Source organism: Pongo abelii, chromosome 15, assembly GCF_028885655.2.
Source record: "Pongo abelii isolate AG06213 chromosome 15, NHGRI_mPonAbe1-v2.0_pri, whole genome shotgun sequence".
Classification (NCBI taxonomy): Eukaryota; Metazoa; Chordata; class Mammalia; order Primates; family Hominidae; genus Pongo; species Pongo abelii.
The window spans coordinates 81,508,937-81,533,920 of NC_072000.2; the positions used below are offsets into that span (position 1 = coordinate 81,508,937).

Sequence of the window (24,984 nt, forward strand, 5' to 3'; positions counted from 1 at the left end):
AAACAGAGATGAGTTCGAAGGTGGTGAGAAGCCCAGGTGTGGAGTTGAGGCTCCTCTGGATGAGGGGGGAGGGGCAAAGAGCAGGCCTCCTGTAACCCACCACCTCTCCCTGCTGCAGCCTGAGGAGGAGGAGATCCAGACGGTGTTTGACATGGAGCCAAGCAGCACCTCCTCCACGCCCACCTCCCTTGTGAGTCCTGAGTCCCAGGGACAGGTTGGGAGGGCGGTGCTTGCAGGGATGGTCTACTCCAGTGGCATCATGGGGGATGCCAGCTTTGCTGCCCACTCTGGGTATGGGGAAGGTGATGGGGGTCCCCTGGACTCCCTCCTCTAACGGAGCAGGACTTGGCCCAGGTCCAAATGCTGCCGTGGCCCTGGATGAAGAGTGAGAAAAAGAGAAGAGCCACCATGCACTCGGCATTGTCTGGAAGGCACCTAAAGAGGAAGTACTTGGTCAGGGAGGCCGAGACCACAGCGACCTCGGTCATGTAGACGCAGGGGGGGCTGCTGAGGATTGGCCTCAGGACCAAAGGCTGCCCCAAGGCACAGGTGCAGGCAGAGCAACACAGACAGAGCTTCAGGGAACTATTAGAAGTCTGCACTGATGGTAAGGCAGGGAAGCCGAGATGAGCGAGCCTGTCTGCGTGCAGAGAGGCTGGCTCAGAGTGCAGGGCCTACAGGCTGGGTGCTGTCTCTTACACAGTGGCTCGGCCTGAAGGGAAATGGGCACGAGCACCCACCCGCATCCCTGCCACAAATGCAGCTGCAGAGCCACCAATGCATGCACTGAGGTGGGTACTGGGTCAGCCTGTGCCCCAAGGCCAGGGCTCCTGGGAGGAGCTCTGAAGAAGGGTGCCAGGCTGGCACTTGGTGAAAGCATCCCAGAGGAAGGAGCATTGAATCTGACGCCAGGAATGGGCATACGGGGTGCCAGGTGAAGTAGGGTGTGGGGCAAGAGTTTTCAAGGAAGAGGAGCAGCCTGTGCGAAGGCCTGGAGACAGACCGGAGCTTGGGGGACTCAAGACAGTTTTCGGCACAGTGGAAACGCGGAGTGGGCGGCAGGGCCCTATGGGAGACAAGGCTTTCTTTAGTTGTGGGCAGAGCTGGGTGTGAGTGCACAGGGACAGAAGCACAGATAAAACACCAGCAAGTGGACAGAAGTCACCGGAGTGCCAGGTTTGCCCACTTTGAAAAACCCTACATACAGGCACAGATTATCTCTGAGAGGGGACAGGAGAAGGGGCTTTGGTAATGAAGAGACCACAAGGATTTCAAAGCAAGAAAGTCTCTCTTTTCTTGGGACCCTTCCGAAAGGACCCCTCTTTGAATATTTTTAGCAATAAGTTTTTGAAATCTTCTTATGAGCCTGGCATTTTGCTGTTTTCGCTCTTAATCTTTTGATAAACCCACACAGTAGGGGTTTTCATCCCCAAATGGAGGCTCAGAAGTTCTGTCAATATAGACTCCAGGGCACCAAGCAAGGAAGTGTCAGGACAAAGGTCGAACCAGGTCCATCTGACTCTAAAGCCTATGCTTTTAAAAAACATGACTAGGATTTATTTTTTAAATCTTGCCTTATTACAACAGGGCTATATGAACATTGCGCATCATTATAGTGGGAAAGGATAAGCAGAAATAAGAAAATAAAAAGTCCATATTCCCACCACCCAGAGATGACCACTGATTGATAGTGTATTTTCTTCCAGATATTTATATACTATGTATCTCTTCTAGATAATTATGTATGATTTACATAGCTTTGCTAAAATGAAATAGTACTGCACATACTGTTTTATAACCTTTTTTTGTGGGGGTGGAGGAACAGAATCTTGCTCTGTTGCTCAGGCTGGAATGAAGTGGCACCATCTTGGCTCACTGCAACCTCCGTCTCCTGGGTTAAAGTGATTCTCCTGTCTCAGCCTCCCGAGTAGCTGGGATTACAGGCACATGCCATCACACCTGGCTAATTTTTGTATTTTTAGTACAGATGGGGTTTTACTATGTTGGCCAGGCTGGTCTCGAACTTCTGACCTCAGCTGATCCACCTGCCTTGGCCTCTCGAAGTGCTGGGATTACAGGCATGAGCCACCACGCCAGGCCTATAACCTGCATTTTTAGTTAACAGTCTTTTTCCATATATATAAATTTTTGATCTCTTCGAACACCCAGCCCATATTCAAATTGCCTTAATTGTTCCAGAAGTATCTTTTAGAGCTTGTCCAACCCAATATCAAATCTAGCACGTGTGCCTCAGGTTTTCATGTCCCTTTTATTTTAGCACAGTGCCTTTTAAATGACTTGGAGAGACCAAGCCAGCAGTCCTGCAGAATGTTCCACCTGGATTTTTCTGGCTGTTCATGATGTCTTATGACAGGTTCCATGATCTCCTGAACACTGGAAGTTAGATCTGATGGCTTGATAGATGCAAGTTCAACATGGGGCTAGAACACATTACAGGTAGTGCTGCAATTTACACTCAGAGAGATGTAACATCCTGTTAATTCCCATTCATTAATGATGCCATCATGACCTTCTAATTAGGGGAATGACAGATGGATTTTTCCATGGTTCAGTTGACATTTACCCCTTTATGACCAAAAGATCATCTAGATGGTTTACTTTGGCACGATGCAAATGTCTAGATTCTTTTGTAGGAAAACCGTTCCTTCAACCAGGGCTGTTTGGTTTCACTGAAATAAACTCCTATGGGAAAGGTTTCATTCCATTCCCTAATCACCTATTTTCTAAGTAAGGAGATGGTTTAAGAGCCACTTCAGAGGATGACAATTGCTCTTTTTCCTAGTACATCCTGTGTTTTTCTATCTGCTGCCATCCCAAGCATGGGGACCATTCCTGGGTGTGACAGGTCATGTGACCAAAGTCTCCGCTAGCAGTTCCACATCTTGAGGACAGGCCAACCAGTGACAGACCCCGAGGGAGTTCTGAGTGTGCTGCTGAAGCTGTATTAGAAAGTGCACTAGCTCAAGAAAGAGGGTCTCTCCAGTCCCCAGCTGAGGGGAGCCTCATTTCACCTCCCCTGGATGCAGCTTGACTTGGAACCGAGCGTGAATGGAACATGTTCTAAAGGAGCAGTGGACTAGAAGTAGGGATTCCTGCCACTAAACCAGCCCTGGGAGCACCTAGATGCTCATTAAATGATCAAGAACAATTAGGTGGGTGGGACAGACAGGACCCAGGCTGCTGGGGAAGAAGGCAGGCTCCAAGGTTTGGAGGAGACAGAGGCGATGGGGGTGGGGCATGAGGGGAGAGGGTGTGCCCAGGGCCTTGCTCCGGACATGGCCTTGCTCCGGACGTGACCTTGCTCCTGTCCCCTGTCTCTATCCCAAGCAGCTGTATGTGGCCACCGTGCTGCAAGAGCCGGAGTTGAACCTGACCCCTGCCTCCTCCCCAGCCAGGCACACCTATGGCACCATGAACAATCAGCCGGAAGAGGGAGAAGAAGAGAGTGGTCTGAGGGGCTTTGCGAGGGAGCTAGACTCGGCCCAGTTCCAGGAAGGGCTGGAACTGGAGGGCCAGAACCAGTACCACTGACCGGGACCTGAGGCCTCCACTGGCGACTTGTTGAGGGGTCAGAGGAGGGCCTGGCAAGGGGAGGCAGGAGGGTGGCCTGAACCTCCCCACTACCTCCTGCAGACTTTGAGAAGCCCCCAGTGGAGACATCCGCCACCCCAGCCATGGGCCATACGGGGGCCCTGACCTGCTGCCCGGCTGGAACTGGGGGTGTTCGGCAGTGCTGAGGGAGCCTGGGAAGGGATGGAGGATACAGGCAAGCCCATGTCTTGAGAGAGGTGGCTGGAGCCCCAGCACAGAGACTGAACGTTGGGGTCCCTTCCTGGGACCAAGATGGAGAAGGTGTTCCTAAGGGAGGAGGCAGAAAGAGGCTGCTGAAGGCTCTCTGGGGTCATCACCACTCTGCATCAGCTGCCTTTCCAAGGAGCTTCTGCTGCTGCTCCTCCTCCTCCCAGCCCCAGCCCATTCCTCCCCTGCAGTCTGAGGAGGCAAAGGTACATGCACGGAGCACACTGACAGGACACGGAGGACCACCTCATCACGGAGTTCCCTGCATGGGGTCTGTAAAGAGAAAGTTTCTGCACCCACCAGAGCAAGAGCCAACTGAAAGCGTAGACCTGAAAAGAGGTAACTCAGCCCCTTCCTGCTCCTCTGCCCTCATCAGATGTCCCCAGGAGCAGCAGGGCAGAGGCCCTTCTTTCTATTCTTACAAGGGTAGCCAGAGGGGGATCACTCAGGACTCATCAAATGAGACTCGTGTGCATTTTTCAGAAGGAAACCTTGGTTAGTCCTTTCTGGGTAACACAAAGTGGGGTGAGACAGAAGCCAAATTCATGGAAGGAGGTCTTCTCCCCAAAACTCTGGGTGGTGGGAAACCAGCTATACCTCCCCAAGCCCCAGGGCCTAAAGAGAAGACCCCCAAAGCCAAAGATGTGGCCACTTAAAAGCGACTCCTGCCTCCTACCCAACTGAGTGCCTGGACCCCCAGCTTGGCCAAGATGGGCAGTATGTTAGGGTAAGAACCCCACGCTTCAAACTGAAGGACTGACCATCACCTGCGTCCCAAGTAGGACCCTTCCTCCCTTCTCGGGGCTGCCCCTGCACCCTGCCTTGAAGACCACCCAAGCGGCCTCCAGTGTGGGCCTGGTCCAGACACTGCAGATGCTTCAATCGTGATGTTGCCCCAGGCCGGCCGGGGGTGGGGTGGTGGGGAGGGCCACGTGCTCCAGGGAGAAGCCCTTTCTGGAGAAGTAAGGCTGCCCTCCCAGGGCTGCCACCACTTGAGACCTGGGGGAGCTGAATTCCGAACAGTGATGGGGACACTCAGCACCTCTGCCATAGCCAGGGGGAACCGGCCTCTGCCTCTGGGATGGGCTGTCATCAGGACCACTGTGCAGCCCAGCCAGGGAGAACATGAGAAGGGCCAGTGGGGGCCTCAATGAACCAGAACAAGCCAAGCTGAATGGGGTCTGTGTGCTCCAGGGCCCTCTTCAGCCCCCTCCCCCAAAGGTCTGGGTCCCTGCCACCAACCTACTGAAGGCCGGCCCCCTGCTCACCTCACCTGAGCACCTGCACCAGGCCCCAGGCACATGGCTGCCCTGAACTCAGATCACCTAGGCCTTGTCCCTGCCCCACTTTTGCCCCATCCTAGCCCCAGAAGCTCCAAGCTTCACCGCAGGTGAGAAATTGTGCTCAATGGGCAGAAACTGCTATACCCCCAGGGCATGGCCCACACTTTGGCATGGGGGTGTCTTTCCAGAGAGCTTGGATCAGCTGGAGAGAGGCTGTCTTTCCCATTCCTTGTCCAGCTAGGAATAAGGGGGAAATGACCCTAGCCTGGCCCCTACACACCCAGGTCCCACAGGCCCCTTCCCCACTGGAATTTCACCAATCAACAAGGGGAAAGTACACGGTTACAGCATAGCAGTCAGGCCCAGCAGGAGCTTGGCACATGATGGGGAGGTGGCCAGCTCCAGGCCCTGCCCGACCCCATCATGTGTATTTGGTATATGGGGTGTGGGGGTCACGCCAGAAGCTGGCCTGGGGTCTCTCCTTCACTGGACACAGCTCCCTGGCGCCTGCCCCCAGCCCCTGCAGCCCCTGCCGGACTGTGGAAGCCACATATGGGAAAAGTCCCGGCAGACAATGTGGCGGGATGGCTGGGGGCTTCTCCCTCTGAACCTGGGTCCAGTGTAGCCTGACTCTGAGAGAAGATGGTGAGCATGTGGAGAAGGTTCCATAGTCCACTCTTAGGGGAACCAGCAAAGCCTCACGGCAGTTGGCTCCATCTGGACCTCCCATGGTCACTGCAGGGCGGTGGAGCAGGGGGCATCTTTTAGCCTCCCCCCGCCACCACATCCAGGCCCTCTCAGGCACCTCCTGCCTCAGCCCACACCTGCCTCACCCATTGCCCCCCTCCCCCCACCTACTGCCATCCCACTCCTCTGCCAGCCACTTCCCAGCCGCCCCACCCTACTCCATCCACCAAATCACCTCCTGACTTAATCCTTTCTGGAAGGAGCTGCCGCCCGGGAACCGGTATTGCCTACAGCCTCCAGGAGGGGCCCTCCTTGGGCCTCCAGTGGCCCCATGCCCACCTGCCTGACCCTCCACTGCCCCTGGAAGCAAAGTGCCTATCAGCAGCGTTGCGTCCTCTGGGGCCCCCGGTCGGGGGTGGGGGTGGGCTAACCTTGGCCACCACCACTAAAGGAATGTGCCAGAATGCTGAACCTTCTTGTTAATGCTATGACCGTGCCTTGAATAAACAAGTCCTCCCAACCTCTCCTGGCCCCTGCCTCTGCCTCTGCATCTGGGCCAGCCTGGCCTTGCTCCGCTGTGCAGTGGGGAGAACTTTCTGGTCCTTGAGCTACCCAGGAAGCCAGCAGGGCAGCCCCGAGGGGCAGCAGAAGTCCCTGGTGAGTGCTGAGCCCCATAAGCGGGCTACTGGGCTAGGCTAGTGGCCAGACTTCAAAACACACAGATTTCAGGTGAGGCCCCAGGAAGAGTGGCAGACAGGGCTCAGGTCTGCAAGAGGATGAGGGTGGGGGACGTGGGGGATGGGGGAGGTGGAGGAGAGGTTGAGTGAGGAGAGGTTGGCACGAGGGAAGTGTGCGGGGCATCCAGGTGGGATAAGAAACACCCGTTAGCAAAGGCTGTTATAGCTGTGGCAAGGAGACAACAGTTCCCTACCCTGGAGGACACATCTCAGGGTCAGGAGACCGGTTCTGTCCCTTCCTCCAGCAGCTGCATGACCCAGGCTGGTCACCTCATCCAGACAGTAGGGCTGGGAGGACATGAGGTGGACTGTTCTGCTTCATGACTGAGCAGAGCAGATTTGGGGGCAGAGGATGGGAATCTTGTGGGTGTGTTGAGTAGGGGGAGACCTCCTCCCACAGTGCTCCCTATGGGGACAGAGGATGACAGTCTCAAGGTGGCTGCCTAAGGACTCTTTCCTGCATCTCCCTTGCTGGGTCCTCTCCGCAAGCTTCCACGGTCCATCAGTGGCCATTGACTCAAAATCCACCAAGGTGTGGGCCTGGGCGTGGGATCAAGACCCGTCCACTTGTCCCCTCTCCCCCCTCAAAACAATTATTTTCCAAGTCAAGTCAGCCCTTGAAATCCACAAGGGCTGCTTCGCAGGAGAGAAGCCACGAAGACTCCCTGACTGGATGGGAGGGGGTTGCGCCCTGCTGCTGCCTCTCATGGTCCCCTCCCAGGGGCTGGCAGCTCCACGGTCCCCAGATGGCAGGCCTGGGACACTCTGTGGTTCAGCAGACCTTTCAAGGGCCTTTTTTCAGGCAGAGACTGAGAAAGAGACAGAAAAAGAAGCTGAAGAGAGAGGGCAGTCGCCCCAAGGATGCAACGTCCTCCAGGGAGGTTAGTGTTGGTCAATCCTCTCTCCACTCAGCAGGCCACGAGGGACGGGAGGCCTGAAGGTAGATTTACCTGGGCTGGCGACAGGACTGGGGCAGGGCAAGAGGGAGCCCCAGGAGGCTGGCTCCACTGGGCTGTGCCCGAGAAAGGACTGGAGCACGTGACCGAGCGCTGTGCAGCGAGGAAGCAGCGGGGCCTGAGAGCGCCCCATGCCTCTGCCCAGAAACCAAGCCTGGGGCTGCACGGGGCCCCGCCAGGGAAGCCTGAGGCAGCTCACTTCTGTCCTGAGGAACCTCCTTGCTGGCCAGATTCCAGGTTCCTAGGTCTTCTCTGTGGAAGGCCTTGCGGAGGCGAGGAGAGCCTGGTCTATGGGGAGGCAGGTTCCCGGGCTTTCTCAACAGAGGCTGCTTTCAGAACATCTGACAGTCCCTCGGCCTGGACAAGCAGCAGCCCGGCAGCTCTCAGCCTCAATTCCCAAGGTTCTCCAGCCTAGCCGCAAATGAGAGTCACGCTCAATGTCCAGGCCCCATCCCTGAAAAACCAAAATTTCTCGGGTGGGGCCCAGTACCCTGTATTTTACAAAAGTGCCCTAGGTGATGCCAGTGTGCAGGGAGGGGTGAGTGGATAAGGAAAACAGTCCCAGCCTCAGGCACCGCATGCCCTGGGTGGCCTCAGCATCTCACCATCGCCAGCTTAGAAATGACAGCTCCCTAGCTCAGGCATGCTTCTGCCATCTTTATCTTCTTTTGCAATAAGTATGACTACTGTATGGGCCTGAGGGCCACACAACAGGTGTCAGGGGCACTTCTGGCTACCTTGTCACCTTCAGTGAGGGTTCGAAGACTGTCCCTCTTCCCTCCCCTCCAAACACAGAGCCCAAGTGGCTTCCATGACCGCCTGCCCATTTCCGTGCAATAGAATGTGACAAGTGCAGTAAACAAATAGGCCTACATAATGGGGTGTCAGGGAGAGACAAAGCCAGATAGGGGCAAGGGGTGCCTGGAGGTGAGGAGGGGATGCTTTGCACTAGAGGGGCCAGCACAAGCTCTGTAGAGGTGAGACATGAGAGCCAGCAAAGGGTCTGTGGGCACACACGCAGGGCCCAAAGAATCGGGCAGAGTGAGCAAGGGGAGGAGAGGGTGGGGCGAGGTCTGAGTGGGCAACAGGCTGTGCAGGCCACACTGGGACTCCAAGTTTCACTCATCATCTGGGAAACTATGGGAGGATTCTGGGTAGGAGTGTGATCCCCTTGCATGTTTGTTTTCCAGGTTTTTTTGTTGTGGTGGTGGTGGTGGTGGTAAAGTACACATAATCATATTCACCATCTTAACCATTTATGGGTTTTTTGTTTGTTTGTTTGTTTTTGTTGTTGCTGTTGTTGAGACAGAGTCTTGCTCTGTCACCCAGGCTGGAGTGCAATGGCGTGATCTGGGTGCACTGCAACCTCCGCCTCCCAGGTTCAAGCAATTCTCCTTCAGCCTCCCGAGTAGCTGGGATTACAGGCACATGCCACCATCATTTTTGTATTTTTTAGTAGAGACAGGGTTTCACCATATTGGCCAGGCTGGTCTCAAACTCCTGACCTCAAGCAATCCGCCCACCTCGGCCTCCCAAAGTGCTAGAATTACAGGTGTGAGCCACCGCGCCCGGCCACCATCTTAACCATTTGTAACTGTCCTGTTCAGTGGCATGAAATACATTCGTAATGTGCAACCATCACCACCAGCCATCCTCCACAACTCTTTATCTTGCAAAACTGAGACTGTATACCCATAAACAATAATTCCTCATTCCCTCCTCCCCTTAGCCCCTGGCAACCACCCATGTAACCCTTATGTGCTGAAATGGTCACTGTCACCAGGGTGGGACAAGTAGAAGTAGAAAGCCCAGTTGGGGCCAGGTGTGGTGGTGCACACCTGTAATCCCAGCATTTTGGGAGGCTGAGGTGAGAGGATTACTTGGCGCCAGGAGCTTGAGACCAGCCTGGGCAACAAAGCAAGACCCTATTTCCACAAAAATTTTAAAAATTAGCTGGGCATGGTGGCATGCACCTGTAGTCCCAGCTACTCGGGAGACTGAGGCTGGAGGATTCCTTGAACTCAGGAGTTCAAGGCTGCAGTGAGCAATGATCACGCCACCACACTTCAGCCTGGGCAACAGAGTGAGATCCTGTCTCAAAAAAAAAAAAACAAACCCCAGTTGGGACTGTGTCGGAGGCATTCAGGAGAGAGAATATACTAGCTTGCACCAGGATGGAGAGTGAATAAAGAAGCCGTTAAATTTGGAACAGAGGTTGAGGATTCATGGATGATTAGATGTGAGGTCTGAGGGAAAGCAGGAATGTGAGGATGACTCCCAGATCTTCAGTGTGAACAACTCAGCACACTCTGGTTTGAGGTGGAGAAAGCTGGGAAGAAAAAGGCCAAGGGAAACCCCAAGAGTTCCATCTTGAGCGTGTTCTGGTTGAGATGCCATGTGGAGATGTCAAGAAGGTGGCTGGATACAGGAGTCGGGCTGGAGATATCCATTTCAGTCATCAGCACCTGGGTGGTGATTAAAGCATGGGACTGGCTGAGACTTTGATGGGAGCAGGTGCAGGTGAGGAGGTCTGAGGGCTGAGCCAGCACAAAGAGATAGGAGGAGAACCTGCAAGGAAAACCAGGAGGGACTCAAAAAGGAAGGAGGGTGTCCCCAGCTCTAACCATGCTTGGCAGTAAATGCGGCGCATAGAGGAGTAAGTCAAAAGATGCCACGAAGCAGCTTCAGCCAAGTGGAGAATGCTGGACAGGCCATTAGACAAATGACTCGCTTCTCCCACACAGCAATGGTGAGGGGAAATGGCAAGAGGGGCCAGGCCAAAGTGAAAGAGTGAAGAGACACAATCAAATGCAAAGTGTGCATCCTGAGTTGAACAAACCAACGGCAGAGAGACGTCTGGGAAATCTACATGTGGATGAATGTGGGCCATCAGGGAATCTGAATGAGGTGGTGATGAGGAGATACTGTTCGTCTTGTTAGATGTATTGATGGCGTGGGTTCATATGTGAAATAAAGTGCCAGCTAGAAATTCATATGGAAGAATTTACAGGTAAAAGAACATGAAGTCTTGGATTTGCTTAAAAACTCTCCAGCAAAAACAAAGAAACAAAAACAAAAATGGCGGGGGGGTGTGGTTGGGGGAAGAGGTGCATGGAGATTCCCTCATCTCTTGATTCTTGTGTATGTTAACATTTTTCCACAATAAAAAGTGTAAAAATAAAGGCATGACCAACTTTTTCAAGTGCTGCTGAGCAGGAGAGGAAGATAAGGACTAGGATGTGACCCTACATCTGGCAAGATGGAGGTGGTTGGTGACCTTGACTGTAGTAGATTGAAAGTGGGGACGAAGCCTGGTTGAAGCAGGTTCCCATCCTCCCATAAGAAGTGAGGAGATGAAAACAGCAAGGAAAGACTACTCTTTCGAAGGGTTTTGCTATCCAAGGAAGAAAAGAACCAAAGGGGTAGCTGGAGAGGAAAGGAAGTGAGGGGTTGTTCTTTGTATAAGGAGGGGAGATGTGGGCTGATAGAGGAGGGGTGCAGGATAGAGAGAGGGCTGAGCCCTTGAGCAGAGGAGGAGGTAAGTGATACTCTTTCCTGATACAGACATGTGCGTGCATACACGCACACGTGCACACGCACACTCACACCTAAGTAGAAGAGTGGCTTTCAGAAAAGGTGAAAGCATCCATGCTTAGGATGACTCAGACACAGGTCAGAGGAGGGCATTAGACCTTTCCAAAGCCAGGCCACCTAGAGACCTGTGGGCCAGACATGGACACCTGAGGCTGACCCATTAATAGGTCACGCAGCAGATGAGGCCCTCACTCACTGCAGCCTGTAGGGCTCCAGAAAATGCTCTGGGCACCACAGAGGGCAAGGCGTTCCTAACATGCTGCAGACTCAGTGCCTGCAGTCACATAGCCTGGCAGGCCTGGCATCTGAGCTTAAAGAAAATGAGGCCCCATCTGGGAGCCGGCAAGGCCCCGTGGGCATCTGCTACATTCAGTCTTGGCTGAGAAACTGGAAGCCCAGGGCGAGGACAGCCAGCCCGGGCACAGGCCTTGCAGCCATGTGTGGGCTTCGGGCCCGCCGCTGAGGCTGGAACATGTGGAGGTAATCCCAAACCTGCCCCGATCATGCCCACTCAACACAGCTCCTCCTCCCCACGTCCCTGGCTGGCTTTCTAGCCCACAGCCTGTGGGGTCCCAAGCCCCCAACCAATGACCTGTTTCAGACCATGGATCAGTGTGGGTATAGGTTTAACTAACCCCAAAATGTGTAATGGCATAAACACAAGAGAAGTTTGTCTCTTTCATATAAAATTCAAAATGGGTGATTCTGATTAATGGGCACCTTCCTCCAAGCAGCGATTCAGGGTCGGGACTCCTTTCACCCGTGGCTCTGCCATGTTCAACACGTGGCCCTCATGGTCTCTGTGAGGTCTGTATCACACCAGCAGAAGGATGACAGAGCATGGAGAAGCATGCAGGAGTTTTGGGGGACCAGGCCTGGGAGTGGCACACACATCTGCATGGTCCAGTGGCCAGAACCCAGTCACATGCCCCACCTAATTGCAAGGGTGGCTGCATGACATCCAGCTGTGTGCCCAGGAGGAAGAAGAGCTGGGTTTGTGGCCTGCCAGCCAGTTTGGGCCACAGACTCCACAGATGTCTGCCACTGGCTTCCCAGAGCTTCCTCCCAGGCCCCTCCCTCCTGTTCCACCCACTCCGGCCTTGGCCTCCCTGACTCCATCCTCCCATCCTGTCCTGAGATCCACTTCCCTGCAGCTTCATCTGGCACAGGCCAAGACCCAAGAAAAGATCAGGCCCGAGGGTCAGAGAGGCACACAGAACCAGTTTATTTCTCATGAGTTTATAGGACCACAGACAGCACAGAGCAAACGGTAAAAGTGCAGATGGCTGGGGTGAGGGCGGGGGCCTCTGTGGCTGCCTTCTCTTCTCTCCAACTGCCTGAGTACTGGCACACAGCGGGCAGTGAATCTGAGGAGCTGTGGCCTCACAGTCGCTGCAGGCTGAGCCGGAAAGGAGGGCTGGGGGAGGTAAGACTCACTCCTGCAGGAGCGGGTTGGTGATGAAGGGCTGGGGGAACTCAGGTCTCTCTGGGATGAAGTCACCCCTCCTTCCTGGCTGGTCCCCAGCCCCTTCCCCACCTGGCCAGCTGGGTTCCCGCAGCAGCTGAATGAGGGAAAGGGAATGCCGCCAAAGGAAACCGACTCTATCAGGGCATCTGCACAGCCCGCGAGACTCAGATGAGACCCATTGAGACCCAGGTCCCCCTTCCCTTCCCTGGCAGTTCTGATTCCGCTCCCACTGCCTGGGATTCCACCAAGAAGGCTAAAGCTGCTCTTTCTCTTTATTTGTGAAAAGCAAGCCATCTTGGGGCAGGAAAGCAGTGAAGGGACTGGGCAGGCAGGATAGAAGGCGCTGGAAGCTCAGCCATCTCACCCCCACCTTGGCCTGCACTCACCTGAAGAAGCAGGACAGACAGATGAGCCCCATCCCCTCCCACCTCCATATCTTTCCAGCTCATCCCACCTCTGCCACCAAAACACTTCTCACGGGGTCAGAGGGAGTGCCAAAAAGGTAAAAAGAAAGGCAAGAGAGAGGCTACTGGGGATGAGGGGATGCCCAGAAGCCCCTTCCTGGAGGAAAAGCCACTCCTTCTGCAGTTGGACTCTGGGAGACTGAGACCCAGCCCTGCCCCATCACCTCTCCAGTGTGGCCAAGGGGACAAGGACCAAGATGCAGGGAAGCTTGGGGAGCCTGGGCTACAACAGATACAGGCCAACAGATAGACAGATGGATGGGGGCTGCCGGGCAGGATCGCCTCTTACTCGCCGTCCCAGCCTCGACTCATGGCCTGCACTACGGCCCCGTAGAGTTGGCTCCAGGCAGCCCGTGTGGCTGGTGTGAAGGCAGGGCCCAGACACTTCTCCAGCATGTAGAACAGAGACTCACCCACTGTCTGCAGAGGCAAGGGGCACCTTGTCACTTCCAAAGGCAGGAAGGCACTGCTCCATTCCACAGGTGAGAAAACTGAGGCCTAGGGCTGATTAGGGCTCCTGGGCCTTTTTTCCTCTCCTGCATGGAGTCCATGCTTCCTGAGCAGGGTCCTACCCAAATCCTTGGGTATCACATTGTGTCCACCTTTCCCTCTAAATGTGAGGCTTTATATCCTCACATTTTTCACCCCCGTCTTGGTCTTGCAACCACCCCATGAGTGGGGCCAAGACATTGCCTGGGACCTCTCAGCTTAGACCAAACCAAGTCATTGCCCCCAGACTTGAGTTTCCTCATCCGCAAGGCAGCAATGATGGGGTTAAGAGCCTGGGTTCTGGAGCCAGATAGACCTGAGTGCAGATTCTGACTCCACCCTTCATCAGCTGGTTGACCTTAAGTAAGTTATGTAAACTCTCTGAGCCTCAGCTGCTTCATCAGTGATACAGGGAAAGTAGAAGCTCCAACTCCTAGGCCTGTTGGGATGATTAAATGGGATAATCCAGAAAAAGCCCTTAGCACAGCATCTGTATACAGGAAGCCTACAATGATAATAGGCCAGGTGCAGTGGCTCAGGTCTATAATCCCAGCACTTTAGGAGGCTGAGGTGGGCAGACCACTTGAGCCCAGGAGTTTGAGACCAGCCTGGGAAACATGGCAAAACTTCATCTCTACCAAAAATACAAAAATTAGCTGGGCATGGTGGCGCATGCCTGTAGTCCCAGCTATGAGGGAGGCTGAGGTGGGAGGATCACTTGAGCCTGGGAGGTTGAGGCTGCAGTGAGCTGTGATCACATCACTGCACTCCAGCCTGGGCGACAGAGCAAGATTCTGTCCCCAAAATAAATAAGTAAGTAAATAAATAAATAAATATAATGGCTCTCATTTGCCATTATTACTCATAATAAAATAAGGTTTATTTATCTCACAAATATTAACTGAATATCCACTGTAGCCCTGGTAGATCAGGCACTGTGCTGGTGCTGGGGATGGAGAGGAGGACAAGACCAACACAGCTCCTTCCTCAAGGTGCTCACCATCTGGCAAGGTGACTGGACTGTGTGGTGGACTGTCATATCAGTCACCCCCAATGGGCTACACCTCAAGGATTCACGCCCTTGAGTAGGGTCCTCCCATATTGACACTGGGCTTATCCATGTGAGTGGCTTTGGCCAATGGGACATTAGCAAGAGTGAGGCAAGCAGAGGCTTTATAGGCACTTGCACACTGGGGCTTGTCCTCTAAAAACTCCCCCTTGGAACTCAGCTGCTATTCTATAAAGAAGCTCAGCTAGACTAGTGAATGACAACAAATCACAGGGACAGAGCTCAAAGGCTGACAGGCCTTGGACATTCTAGCCTCAGTTGAGCTCCCAGCTAAACACAACACACAAGTAACTCCAGCTACACCATGCAGAGCAGAAGAGCTGCCCAGCTGAGCCCAGCCATGAGAAATCGGAAAGCATTGTCATAGTTCTAGGGTTGTTTGATACATAGCAATAGAAAATTGAGTAGACCAGCTGATCCCAAAGTCTTCTTAATTTTTATGGTTTTAAAAGAAGCCATATCAGAAAAGAGAACTTGGAAGCTCAGAGAGGTCAAGCCCATGTCAGGGCCACACAGCAGGTAACAGATGCAGGCCTGCAGCCCTGGTTATCTAAGGATATGGGAAGGGGAGAGAGAACAGGTGGCAAGGGGAGGTCTGGGAGAGAGAAGTGGCCCCAGGCCAGGAGCTCTGGAGAGAGTCAGAGCTCCTTTACCCACCGAGAAGGAGCTGAGCTTTACACCCACTGCCCGGTGCTTCCTGCCCAGGCTCGCAAGGTACTCCTCCAGCGAGGACAGGTCTTCCACATTGGTCACCGCAGCATCAATCACGAGCATCACCTGCCAAGGCCAAGGCAGCAGTGAAACAGAGAGGCCAGAGCAGCCCCATCTGCTCACAATCACAGCCCAAGGCATGAGGGTCCCAAAGCAAGAGAGGCCAGTAGGACCCTCAGTTCTCCAAGATCAGGGGTCAAAGGCAGCCTGTGTCTACTACATATAGGGGGCACGCGATACGTGGTGGCCAAACTACTAATGTTATACCCATGAAGGAAGCCTCTCTCCTCTGAGGAATTCACATCTCTAAACACACCTACTGGAGAGTGTTGTCTCCTGGGACAAGGAGAAACTGAGGCCCTTTGAGAATCATGAGATTCTAAGAAAATCTCAGCCTGATTTTCATAGGCAGATGGTTCCCAATGACCAGGATCTGTGCTAACACAACCTATGGGAGCCAGAGGACAAAGGCAATGACAGAGGCTGGGACCAGCTCTCTGAACACAGGGTAGGGGAAGAGGCTGATTCTGATGTCCCAGACCAATCCAGCCCAGAGGGAAAGGAGCTGTACCCTGCTTGGGAGAACTGGAGGGGAGTAAGACTAGGCCTGGGGCAGAAAGTCATTTTCCCTATTCTCCACCAGGGAGGTGCTCTGCTGGATCCCAGAGGTCACAGCAGCTCTGCCTCCCTCTCACCTTCCTGATGTGGTCCAGGAACTCAGGCGAGGAGAGACAGTCCTCTGGGCTGGAGAACTGGCGGCAGTTGTACTGGAAGAGGGGCAGCAGGTCAGGCTCCAGGGCAAACAGTCTGTGGGGGTGAGGCCCAGGTGTTAGCCCTGGGGTGTGAGCCCCTGCAAGCCCCAGCAAGCCTGGCTGTCCTGCAGTCAGCAGGCGGGGGTGCCAAGCCAGGTCTCAGCTGCAAACCACAGCTGACTCTCCCACCTGGCACTGCTCCCCCACCAGCTTCGGTAGTGCCCTCCTCCTCACGCCTTCTACTGGCCCTGGGCAGCATCCTAGAAAGGGCAAATGTGTCCCAGGGCCTCTGGTAAGCAGGGGTCCCTCGGTGAATAGCTGAGGGGTGTGATTTGGGACAGGAAGAGGTCCCCAAACAGGAAACCTGGAGTTACATTGTGTGGAGAGGAAAGCCCTTCTCTCTCTCTCTCTCTCTCTCTCCTGCGCTGAGTACTTTCCGTGTGGTTAACTTTTAACTGTATTCCTCATCGTCCTAAGCAGTGGGTACAACTGTTATCCCAGTTTTATAGAGGAGAAAACAGAAGCCCGGGGAGGCTAGAACTCGCCTAAGGTCACACAGATTGGATGTAGTGGAGCCACAATGGGTGCCTGAGAAAAAAGTGAGCTGGAGGGAGTCCGGAGGCAGAAGCAGAGGCCCTCCTCGGCATTTGGGAGGTCTCACCGGGTAACTGAATGTTTTCCCCTTTTGCCTTGGGGGTGGTTTTGCGGAAGCCTGGGCAGAAGTTCTGGACTGTCCAAGGGTGCCAAGGATTGGGAACACCACGGTGAGGGAAGCAGTGCCCGGCTGGTGATAGCGGAGGGGTTATCGAAACTGCGTGCTGAGGTTGGAGACTGGCCTTCCCTTCCCCCGGGGCCTGTGCACCCCACAGCCCTCTCCCCTGCGGTGAGGCTCCCGCATCTGTCACCCCTTCCCCGGCTGCTCTCTGGCTCTTTCCTCGGAAAGGTTTGTCTTGTTGGTTGTCAGGGATCCACACACCTGGAGCCAGACCGCTCACACGCGGGCGCAGGAGCTCGCCCCACACATCTCCCTTCCCCGGCCCTCGGGGCACCCCAGTACCCTGATACCGGCAGCGGGGTGCACCCCTGCAGTCGCTACCTAAGGAACACGCAGGAGGCACAAGGCGGGGTGGAGGCGCCGCGCGGGGACGGAGATCCACCCTCCCAGATGTGGGGAGATCCGCGGGAGGGGATCCCGCCGGCCCGGTGAGCCCCGCTGGGAGCGGGGTGTGCGGCGCTGGTTGGCAACAGGCGCCCACGGTCGAGAGGGAGGCAGAGGAGCTGTGCCACCCGTCGCCGCGCCCCGCTCCTCTGGCGCACATCTGGCAGGCGCCCCAGCGCCCCGGCAGCGGCCAGTTTTCCCTCCTTCGGGGCCGGTCCTGCCGCGTGACCCCTTTCCCGCCGAGGCAGCCTCCACCCGCACCCCCGGGCGCTCGGGTAGCCCTCACCTGGCGAACAGGACGGTGCCGTGCTCCAGCGGGCTGCGGCTCACTGCCCGCCAGCTCTGCCGGATCAGCTCGGGCTCCGGGCGCTCCATGCTGTCCCGGGGATGCGGAGCGCGGGGCTGGGACCCTCAGGGCTCAGGTGCCGTCACCGCACGTGCCGCGCCATCTCCTCCGCGACGCGGTCCCCTCCGCCCCCCGTACGCCCCCCGTGCCTCCGCCCGGCGGGGACCGCAGCCGCTCCTTCCCTGGCGCGGGAGAGAAAAGGCGCGCGGCCAGTCGTAGGTGGAGGCACCCCAGCTGTGCTTCCGGGGACCCCGCTTGGCCGCTGCGCCCTGCGCCCCGCAGCCGCCAGAACCGCCCCACCCCGCGACGCCTGGGCTGGGCGCTTTAAAGCCTCCACGGCCCCCGCCCCCTCCAGGCCAGCAAGGCGCGCGCTCCCTCCGCCGGCCGCTATGGTGGCCTGGGAAAGGCCCGGCCTGCAGAACGTAACTGACATCGCGGAGGCTCTCTGGGACTCAGTTTCTCCTCCCGAGCCCCGAGGGCACTGTGTTGAATTTGGTCGCCTCAGGTTGGCGCTGCATGCGCCCCCTCTCCACAGGCCCCTCAACTGAAGCATTGCCAGAGGCATTTGAGTTTGCCACCCACCTGGCCTGCAGGTCAGGCCTGGCGAGGCGGCCTAGGGGCCTAGTTCTCGGTCTGACTAGGGCACCAGCACACGTTGGGGGCCACCAGGGCTTTCAACCGTAGGGACAGGGCCAAGACCACAGCCATTCCCAGCCAGGCCTGGGTTTTTTTTTTTGAGACTCCATCTTTAGAAAGCCGTGAGATCCAGTTCTAATCCCAGCTCTGCTTGGCCAGGGTGGAATCTTGAGGGAGTTCAGCTCTAACATTGTACCATTCCATGATTTAATTTTAATTTTAATTTTTCACCTCTTCCCTCCCTGGGCCCTCCCCACTTCCGTGATTTTTCATCTTTTTGTTTGTTTGTTTGAGACGGAGTCTCGCTCTGTCGCCCAAGCTGGAGAGCGGTGGCGCGATCTCGGCTCACTGCAAGCTCCGCCTCCCGGGTTCACGCCATTCTCCTGCCTCAGCCTCCCGAGTAGCAGGGATTACAGGCGCCCGCCACCACGCCAGGCTAATTTTTTGTATTTTGAGTAGAGATGGGGTTTCACCATGTTAGCCAGGATGGTCTCAATCTCCTGACCTCATGATCCGCCCGCCTCGGCCTCCCAAAGTGCTGGGATTACAGGCGTGAGCCACCGCGCCCGGCCTTTTTTTTTTTTTTTTTTTTTTTTAATGGAAGTACTGTTTAATTTTTTCAATAGAAGTGCAGATAATAGAATCCATGCTCCCCACTCAGGGTGTGCAATTGGTCACCTGTCAATTAGAACTAAACTTTTCTCTTTCAAGCAGAAAATTCCTCAAGCCCCAGCCCAGTGCTGGTGGCCCAGGTTTGGGAGAGCAAGCCCGTTTTCACCTTTATTTCTCTCTCATTATTCCCTCAGGGGTCTCCGAGCCTATCTCCTCTGTCTGTCCACGCCTCTCTGGGCCTGTTTCCTCAGTTGTGCAGCAAAGGGGTTGGGTGGTGAGGTCTCTGGGACCTTTTAGTCCATGATAGAAGGTGGGTGTTCTTGAGCCCCTGGTTATGAACAGCTGGGGCTCCATGCCCAGCCCTGTGCTAGACATGGAGTGGTGAGTCCTGGTCTTTAAAATTTCTCCTTCTGGCCCTGAATCAGAACTGAGTGCCTCAGCAGAACTTTTCTTTCCTACTCTCAGCCATGCCCCAGAAAATCATCTAGCTGTTCTCCCTCTTCCAAGGACTCAGGAGTTTGTGGTAACCCCTATTCTATTTCCCATTTCCTCACAAATCTCTGGGCTGGAGCAGGAGAGCAAGGCTATAAGCCAGCCTGGAAAAGCTGGTGTCCTGGGATCCAAGAGGTCTCCAAGCAAGAACACAAAGGGCTGGGGGCTGAAGGAACAAGACGTGACTAAACTTCCAGCTTGGGGTCCCGTGGACCTGCAGCCAGGTGCAGCAGGTCACAGGGCAAGGCCACGTGCCACTGGTGACCTTCACTCTTCAGTGCCCAGATGCTCAGTGCTCTGTGCAGGCCACCTGGCTGGTCTCAGGTACCCCACTCTACCCAGCTCACGCTTCTTGCCAGCAGTCTACACTTAGGACCTATCTTGCTTCCTCTCTCCTCTGGCCAGGGTCTGGAGTCTGATGAGGTAGTGGGAGTTAATGGCCCTAGCTAGTAAGTGGAGTCAGCACTCAAACCATGGCTTCACTCTTTGTCTTCCTAGAGCCAGGAGATATGTGCTAAGATAAGCCAAGGTAAGTGCACTCTATCCCTGCTCCCTTCAAGAAAGGCCTGAGAATCTGGATGGGCCTAAGTGATGAGAGTGATGTATTCCCACCGGTAGACCAAGGGTCCGAGCCCACATTTGAGGGGCTCAGTAAAAGTCACAGGAGTCTCTTCCCTGTGGGTCATCTGCCCAGGACGTAAGAACCTAGAGGAGAATTCAAGTACTGTCCCAGAGCCAGTGCTGGTCATTGAGGTCCATGTATCATTAATAATAATACAGAGCTGGCATTTATGTCTAGACACTGTTCCGGGCACCTTACTTCATTTCCTCTTTTCATCCTCATAATAACTCTACGAAGTAGGTGCTATTTATCATACCCTCGTTTTACAGCTGAGGAAATGGAGGCAAAGAGGTTAAGTGACTAGCCCAAGGTCACATAGGTAATAAGCGGTGGGGCCAGGATTTGACCTCAGGTCTCTCTGGCCCATCCTGTAGGCTTCCATGCCTCCCTTGCTTTAATAGGCTGTGGCCAAGAGCCCCAGCCATAATTCAGACCAAGCCATGGTCACTGGGTCTGGGTCAGCGGTGTGCTGGAGCCAGCTTTTATATGGCTTTCAAGAACTAACTGTATGCATCTCTTTCCAACTTCTCATTCAGTGACATCAAGTTAGTAGCTTAAAAAAGAACATGTGGGAATACTTACACCGTGGAAATTGGCAAATGCTATACACACCAGTTTTTCCTCCCAGAACACCTGTTGTTAAACATCTACTAGCACACACTGATCTGGGTGCACCTGGGGGAGCCAGGAAAACCTGGGCCCTAGATGATTGGCTGCTGATGCATTAAGCAGAAGGCCCACGGGAAGGTGCTGCATCAGGGACCTCGGGCTGAGTGCTCAGGCCTTCTCCCCAGGGTATCTAGGGCTGTCAGGCTGTTCTGGGAAGGTGCTTCTAAGTCCCAGGACCAGACTAGGGAGGCAGAAAAACCCCACCTTGGCACTGAGTCCTGGCTCTACTATTTACTCATCGTGGGACCTTAACGCAAGTCATTTAAACACTCATGGGTAGAATGGGAACAAAAACGTCATTGACTTCACTGCGCCTTTATGAGGATTAAATGTCAGAGATGTGTTGAGACTTTGTAAACTAAGCTGTGCCACTCAAGGAAGAGTGACTTGGCCCCTTCCTAAACTGCCTGTCATAGGCATGTTCCACCTCCTGAAGATCCACATGCCCCTCTCTCCCCACCAGCCCCCACCAGAGGGTGGCTAGGCAGCCCAGAAGCCCCCCAGTTCCACAGCACAGTACTACTCCCCTCCCCCACCCTCTGTCCAACACTCAGGTGAGCTCCTGCTGCCTTCAGCTCCTAAGCATCACTCCTGATAACAGGAGACCCCTGTCAAGATGGGGCCTCTGTTAGGCAGAATGGCAAGTTGCTACAGCGCTGGGATACTCGGCTGTCTGGGAAGGGGACAACTTCTTGCACTCCTTTCTATGCCATGTGAACAGGTTAAAAGAGGACAAATCAGAGGTCCAGCTTCCTACTTATTTTGGAATCAGTTTAAATATACCAAAATGACGACCAACATTACTCAAGTAACTATACATGGAGAGATCCAAATGCCCCCTGGAGTAATCAGGCTCACCTGCCCAGCCCAGGTCTTCTGCTGGAATTAGATCAGCCTCAGACATGACACACGGGGTGGTTCCTGCACTCAAAACATTCTTCTCAGGGAGGCCTTTCTGGGAGCAAAGGGCAAGTCGGATTCAATTAAGTACAAGGACAACAAGGCATTCAAAACAAGTGCTATTTATTATAAAATCAGTGGCTTCTGATTAGAAGACTTTTTTTTTTTTTTTTTAAACCAAATAGGCTCAAGAAGCTGGCTGGAGGTTGAACTGGCTGACGAATGTCTTCTTCCTCCACCAGCAGTTTGTGGGACACATCACGTTTCTGCCAAGTGCTACAGCTGAAGCCCATATTCAGAGAAGCACCCTGACAGCCTTTCTCCAGCACCTTCCAGAAAACAGAACCTGAGCACTCAAAGCCCATATTCAGAGAAGCATCCTGACAGCCCTTCTCCAGCATCTTCCAGAAAACAGAACCTGAGCACTCAAAGCTGCAGAAGCCCATGTGGCCTTGCCCCCAGAGAAGCATCTGCCAGTTTGGGCATGGAGGAACAGAAAGTGGGCAGGGAATTCTCCTTGGCTCCTTAGAAGGCAGTGGGAGCCCAGGGAAGCGTTCGGCCCCAGTGCAGCCTAATTGGGAGGGAGGGATGGGTAGAGGCTGGCTGGGCTTCTCCTTCCTCACCCTCATGCAAGATGGCTGCCCCTCTGGCTCCTTCAGAGCTCCTCCCTTCCAAGTTCCTACTGAGAAATAAGAAGGCACAAAGGAAAATCAGCCACCTCCTGGAGGTCACTGTGGGCCGCCTGCTTTGCTAGGAGCCAAGCACAGACCCCTGCATTCTCCCTGCAGGAGAGCCCACCCGGCTCAGAAGAAAGCAATTCTGCCTGTGGAAAGTAGAGGAAGGGAGGGGAGGGGAGAACACATGGTGAGGTGGAAGCAGGGAGCAGAGCTTCTCCATCCCTCCTCTCCTTCCCTGCCAGAAATGCAATTAAGCAAGCAGCCCAGACTCAGCCGCACAGACAGCGCTTCCTGCTGGGGGAAGTCAAAAGGGCTGTAGTGGTGGGAAAGGGAGGTCATCGGGCCCCAGATCTAATTAACCAACCTGCCTTGCTTTTGACGTTGCTGCATTTCCTCTATTAACATTAATGATGGTAGGTCTGAATGTCCAACCATGGCCAGAAGCTTCCCCCCCCACCACCCAGTAGGTAGCACAGCCTGTCCCTGGGACCAGTATCCAGTCTCCGTGGCAACCGCCTCCTGAAGATGCTTTAGAGAGATCTGACCCTGTCAGAGTTGTTGGGAGCTTCAGAGGAGGGAAAATGGAGTGTGGCAGATTCATCATTAAATCTTGAAGCATCAAAGTCCTCTGAGACAAAAGAAATATTTTGTCATGCACCAGGAAGGCAGAGGCAGGCTGAAGGGCTGGCCTTGGGTGGTTTGGTTCTACCACGGGGTTTTCTTCATCCCTTTTGGGGAGGAAGTGGAAGGGGCAGCTCTGAGCTTCTTGTTCGAGCTGCAGAGTGGTAGACGCAGGAAGCTGGCATGCATTTCTAGGTGCCATGGGTCTTCACTGCTGAAGCAGTGACAGAGAGAAAGGGAACTGTCCACGGAGTGAGGGAGGGGTGAGCAGAGCAGGACTGCAGAAGTGACACTGGGAAAGCTCAGCAGGTGACAGCAACATTAGTCTGGAGAGGCCAGAGTCCCCACACCCCAGCACCACGCAGATTCCCTGCCCTGTCTCTCATCTACCTTGGGCGCTAAGCAAGGTTCCCATGGGCTCTCCCAGCAGCCAGGAGAATGCATCTGCCTTGCCCTCCAGGCCAGGCCAGATGCACGTGGAGAGACCCGGCCTCTGGCACACGGGGCCTGGAAACACTGAGCAGCCTAGGATAGGACATCGTTCCTCCCCTGAGTCTCACAGTGTGACAATCCCAAAAAATGAGGAACCAAGGGCTAAGGCAGGCCGACGCTCCGGAGTCTGCTGCTCTGTGTGCATCAGAGGCAGGAAGTCCAGCTACCTGGCATGGTGGGAGCCAGGCCCTCCAGCTAGGGGCGGCGCGCCTTCCTCCACACTGGATTCATTTTGTTTGTGGGAGGGAGGGCAGCACGACTTTGACAGTCCCATCTGCTCTGCCTTTGGTGACATCCCAAGGTGAGGTCAGTATTCTCTGCCCTCAAGGCCCTCTTAGGGGTCTGAGAATCTTTGATGGATCTTACAAACCAAAACCAAAGAAATCCAACACGAAAAAAATACCAGAAAATATTACTATAGCCTGGACTATTTTAGAGTTTATGACACTCAGCTGTCCAGTTACACGGCCTGTATTCCACAGGGATATGGACAACGTGTCCTCACATACACACACGCGCACCCACTCCCACCCTCTGGCACCCATCCTCCCCTGCGCTGTGCACAAGGGAGCAGCCCGAGAGGTGCTGTCCTCTCTGTGGTGCTGTGGATGGAGCTGCGGCTCTCTCCCGGCTCTCTCCAATGCTGGGTTCCATTCCAGCTGCACTCCCAGAGCTGGGTCCTGGTGGGCAGCAGAATTCTTGGGGCTCCTTAGGCAGCTTCCTCACGGCTGGATGGGTCCAGTACTGCTTCCCAGCTGGCTCTACTGGGAAGTTCCTGGACCCAGGCTGGAATCTTTGCAGTAGCCTCAAAAGTCCCATGAGTCCAGCCACCTTAGTCCTGCCATTGGACTTTGGGGGTCCTGGGCCAGGGGACCAACCATCCCGTAAGCCAGAGGGTGGAAGAGGTAGAAGCTGTGAGAGAGAACCAGCAGGAGGCACTTGGCACCCCCAGTGCCTCAGCTGAGGGGCTTTGAATTCCATTCCTCCTGCTGGAGCTCCAGAGAAATTCCCCATCGCCAAGCCCGGTTCTCTTTCATGGCCTTGTCTGTCTGAGTCCCGCTGGGGCACACTGCAGCCGGAGAGCTTAGTAGATGCTGACTCAATGACAATCGTGGAAAGGGCTCCTCCCAAGAGGACCAGGAGGGCAACCCTTCTAGGGGTCTTGTCATGGGCTATTTGGCCCGGGGTGTTTGTCAACATGTGAATGTAACCCTCTTAGGCAGGCATGTGCTCACAGGCCACAGGCCCAGCACCAAGGCCAGGGAGTGGGGAAGCGGGGAGCCTTCCAAACAACTCTCCCTTTCAGCCACTCAGCCACACACTCCCCATTCCCACCCTTCCCACCCCACCCGCCGAGACCTGTTCCGGCAGGGGGCCACAGTGACTAAAGAGGGGTGCCTTGTCCCCCACTGCCCCCGGTTCCCCCCTCCCTCACCCCGAGAGCTGTTCTGACAGGGGGCCATGGTGACTAAAGAGGAGTTCCCTGCCCCCTATTCCCACACTCCCTCTCTGAGAGCTGTTCTGGCAGAGAGTCACTGTGACTAGAGGGGTACCCTTCCAGGTGTGCTGGGATGGCACAAAAGCTGAACCACCGGCAAAAGGAGAAAAGGCAGAGCTAACCCCTGCTTCTCCTACCTGGCTGCACATTAGGATCACCTGGGGGACTCTGGAAACCACGACCCCACCTGGGCCCGGGTGAAGCAGAACCTCCAGGTGTGGGCACCGGTGG

The 24,984-nt window shown here is 54.8% G+C and overlaps 3 protein-coding genes across 13 annotated transcripts in view; 1 reads left to right on the forward strand and 2 right to left on the reverse strand.

Annotated features, from left to right (window-relative positions):
* The window catches only part of TMEM63C (transmembrane protein 63C), an 85,397-nt gene extending 79,088 nt beyond the window's left edge, over positions 1 to 6,309 (forward strand). For 5 of the 10 annotated variants that reach the window (XM_054530884.2, XM_054530887.2, XM_054530883.2 and 2 more), the window contains 2 exons: positions 119 to 190; positions 3,349 to 6,309. In XM_054530884.2, coding sequence (XP_054386859.1) covers positions 119 to 190; positions 3,349 to 3,552 — 276 coding nt within the window. In that variant the 3' untranslated portion in view covers positions 3,553 to 6,309. Of the gene's footprint in view, positions 1 to 118; positions 191 to 354 lie in introns of all 10 variants that reach the window. The other 5 variants (XR_008513362.2, XR_008513363.2, XR_008513364.2 and 2 more) reach the window with 5 other exon arrangements.
* Positions 6,310 to 12,284: 5,975 nt separating this feature from the next.
* Positions 12,285 to 17,784, reverse strand: NGB (neuroglobin). The gene is made up of 4 exons (XM_002824969.5): positions 17,475 to 17,784; positions 15,973 to 16,084; positions 15,224 to 15,343; positions 12,285 to 13,428 (listed from the first exon to the last, which is right to left on the reverse strand). The coding sequence occupies exons 1-4, from the start codon at positions 17,561 to 17,563 to the stop codon at positions 13,294 to 13,296; spliced, it is 456 nt and encodes a 151-aa protein (XP_002825015.1). The 5' UTR covers positions 17,564 to 17,784; the 3' UTR covers positions 12,285 to 13,293.
* Positions 17,785 to 23,673: 5,889 nt separating this feature from the next.
* The window catches only part of POMT2 (protein O-mannosyltransferase 2), a 44,531-nt gene continuing 43,220 nt past the window's right edge, over positions 23,674 to 24,984 (reverse strand). For both annotated transcript variants that reach the window (XM_009249334.4, XM_054530894.2), the window contains one exon: positions 23,674 to 24,167. In XM_009249334.4, coding sequence (XP_009247609.4) covers positions 24,062 to 24,167 — 106 coding nt within the window. In that variant the 3' untranslated portion in view covers positions 23,674 to 24,061. The remainder of the gene's footprint in view (positions 24,168 to 24,984) is intronic.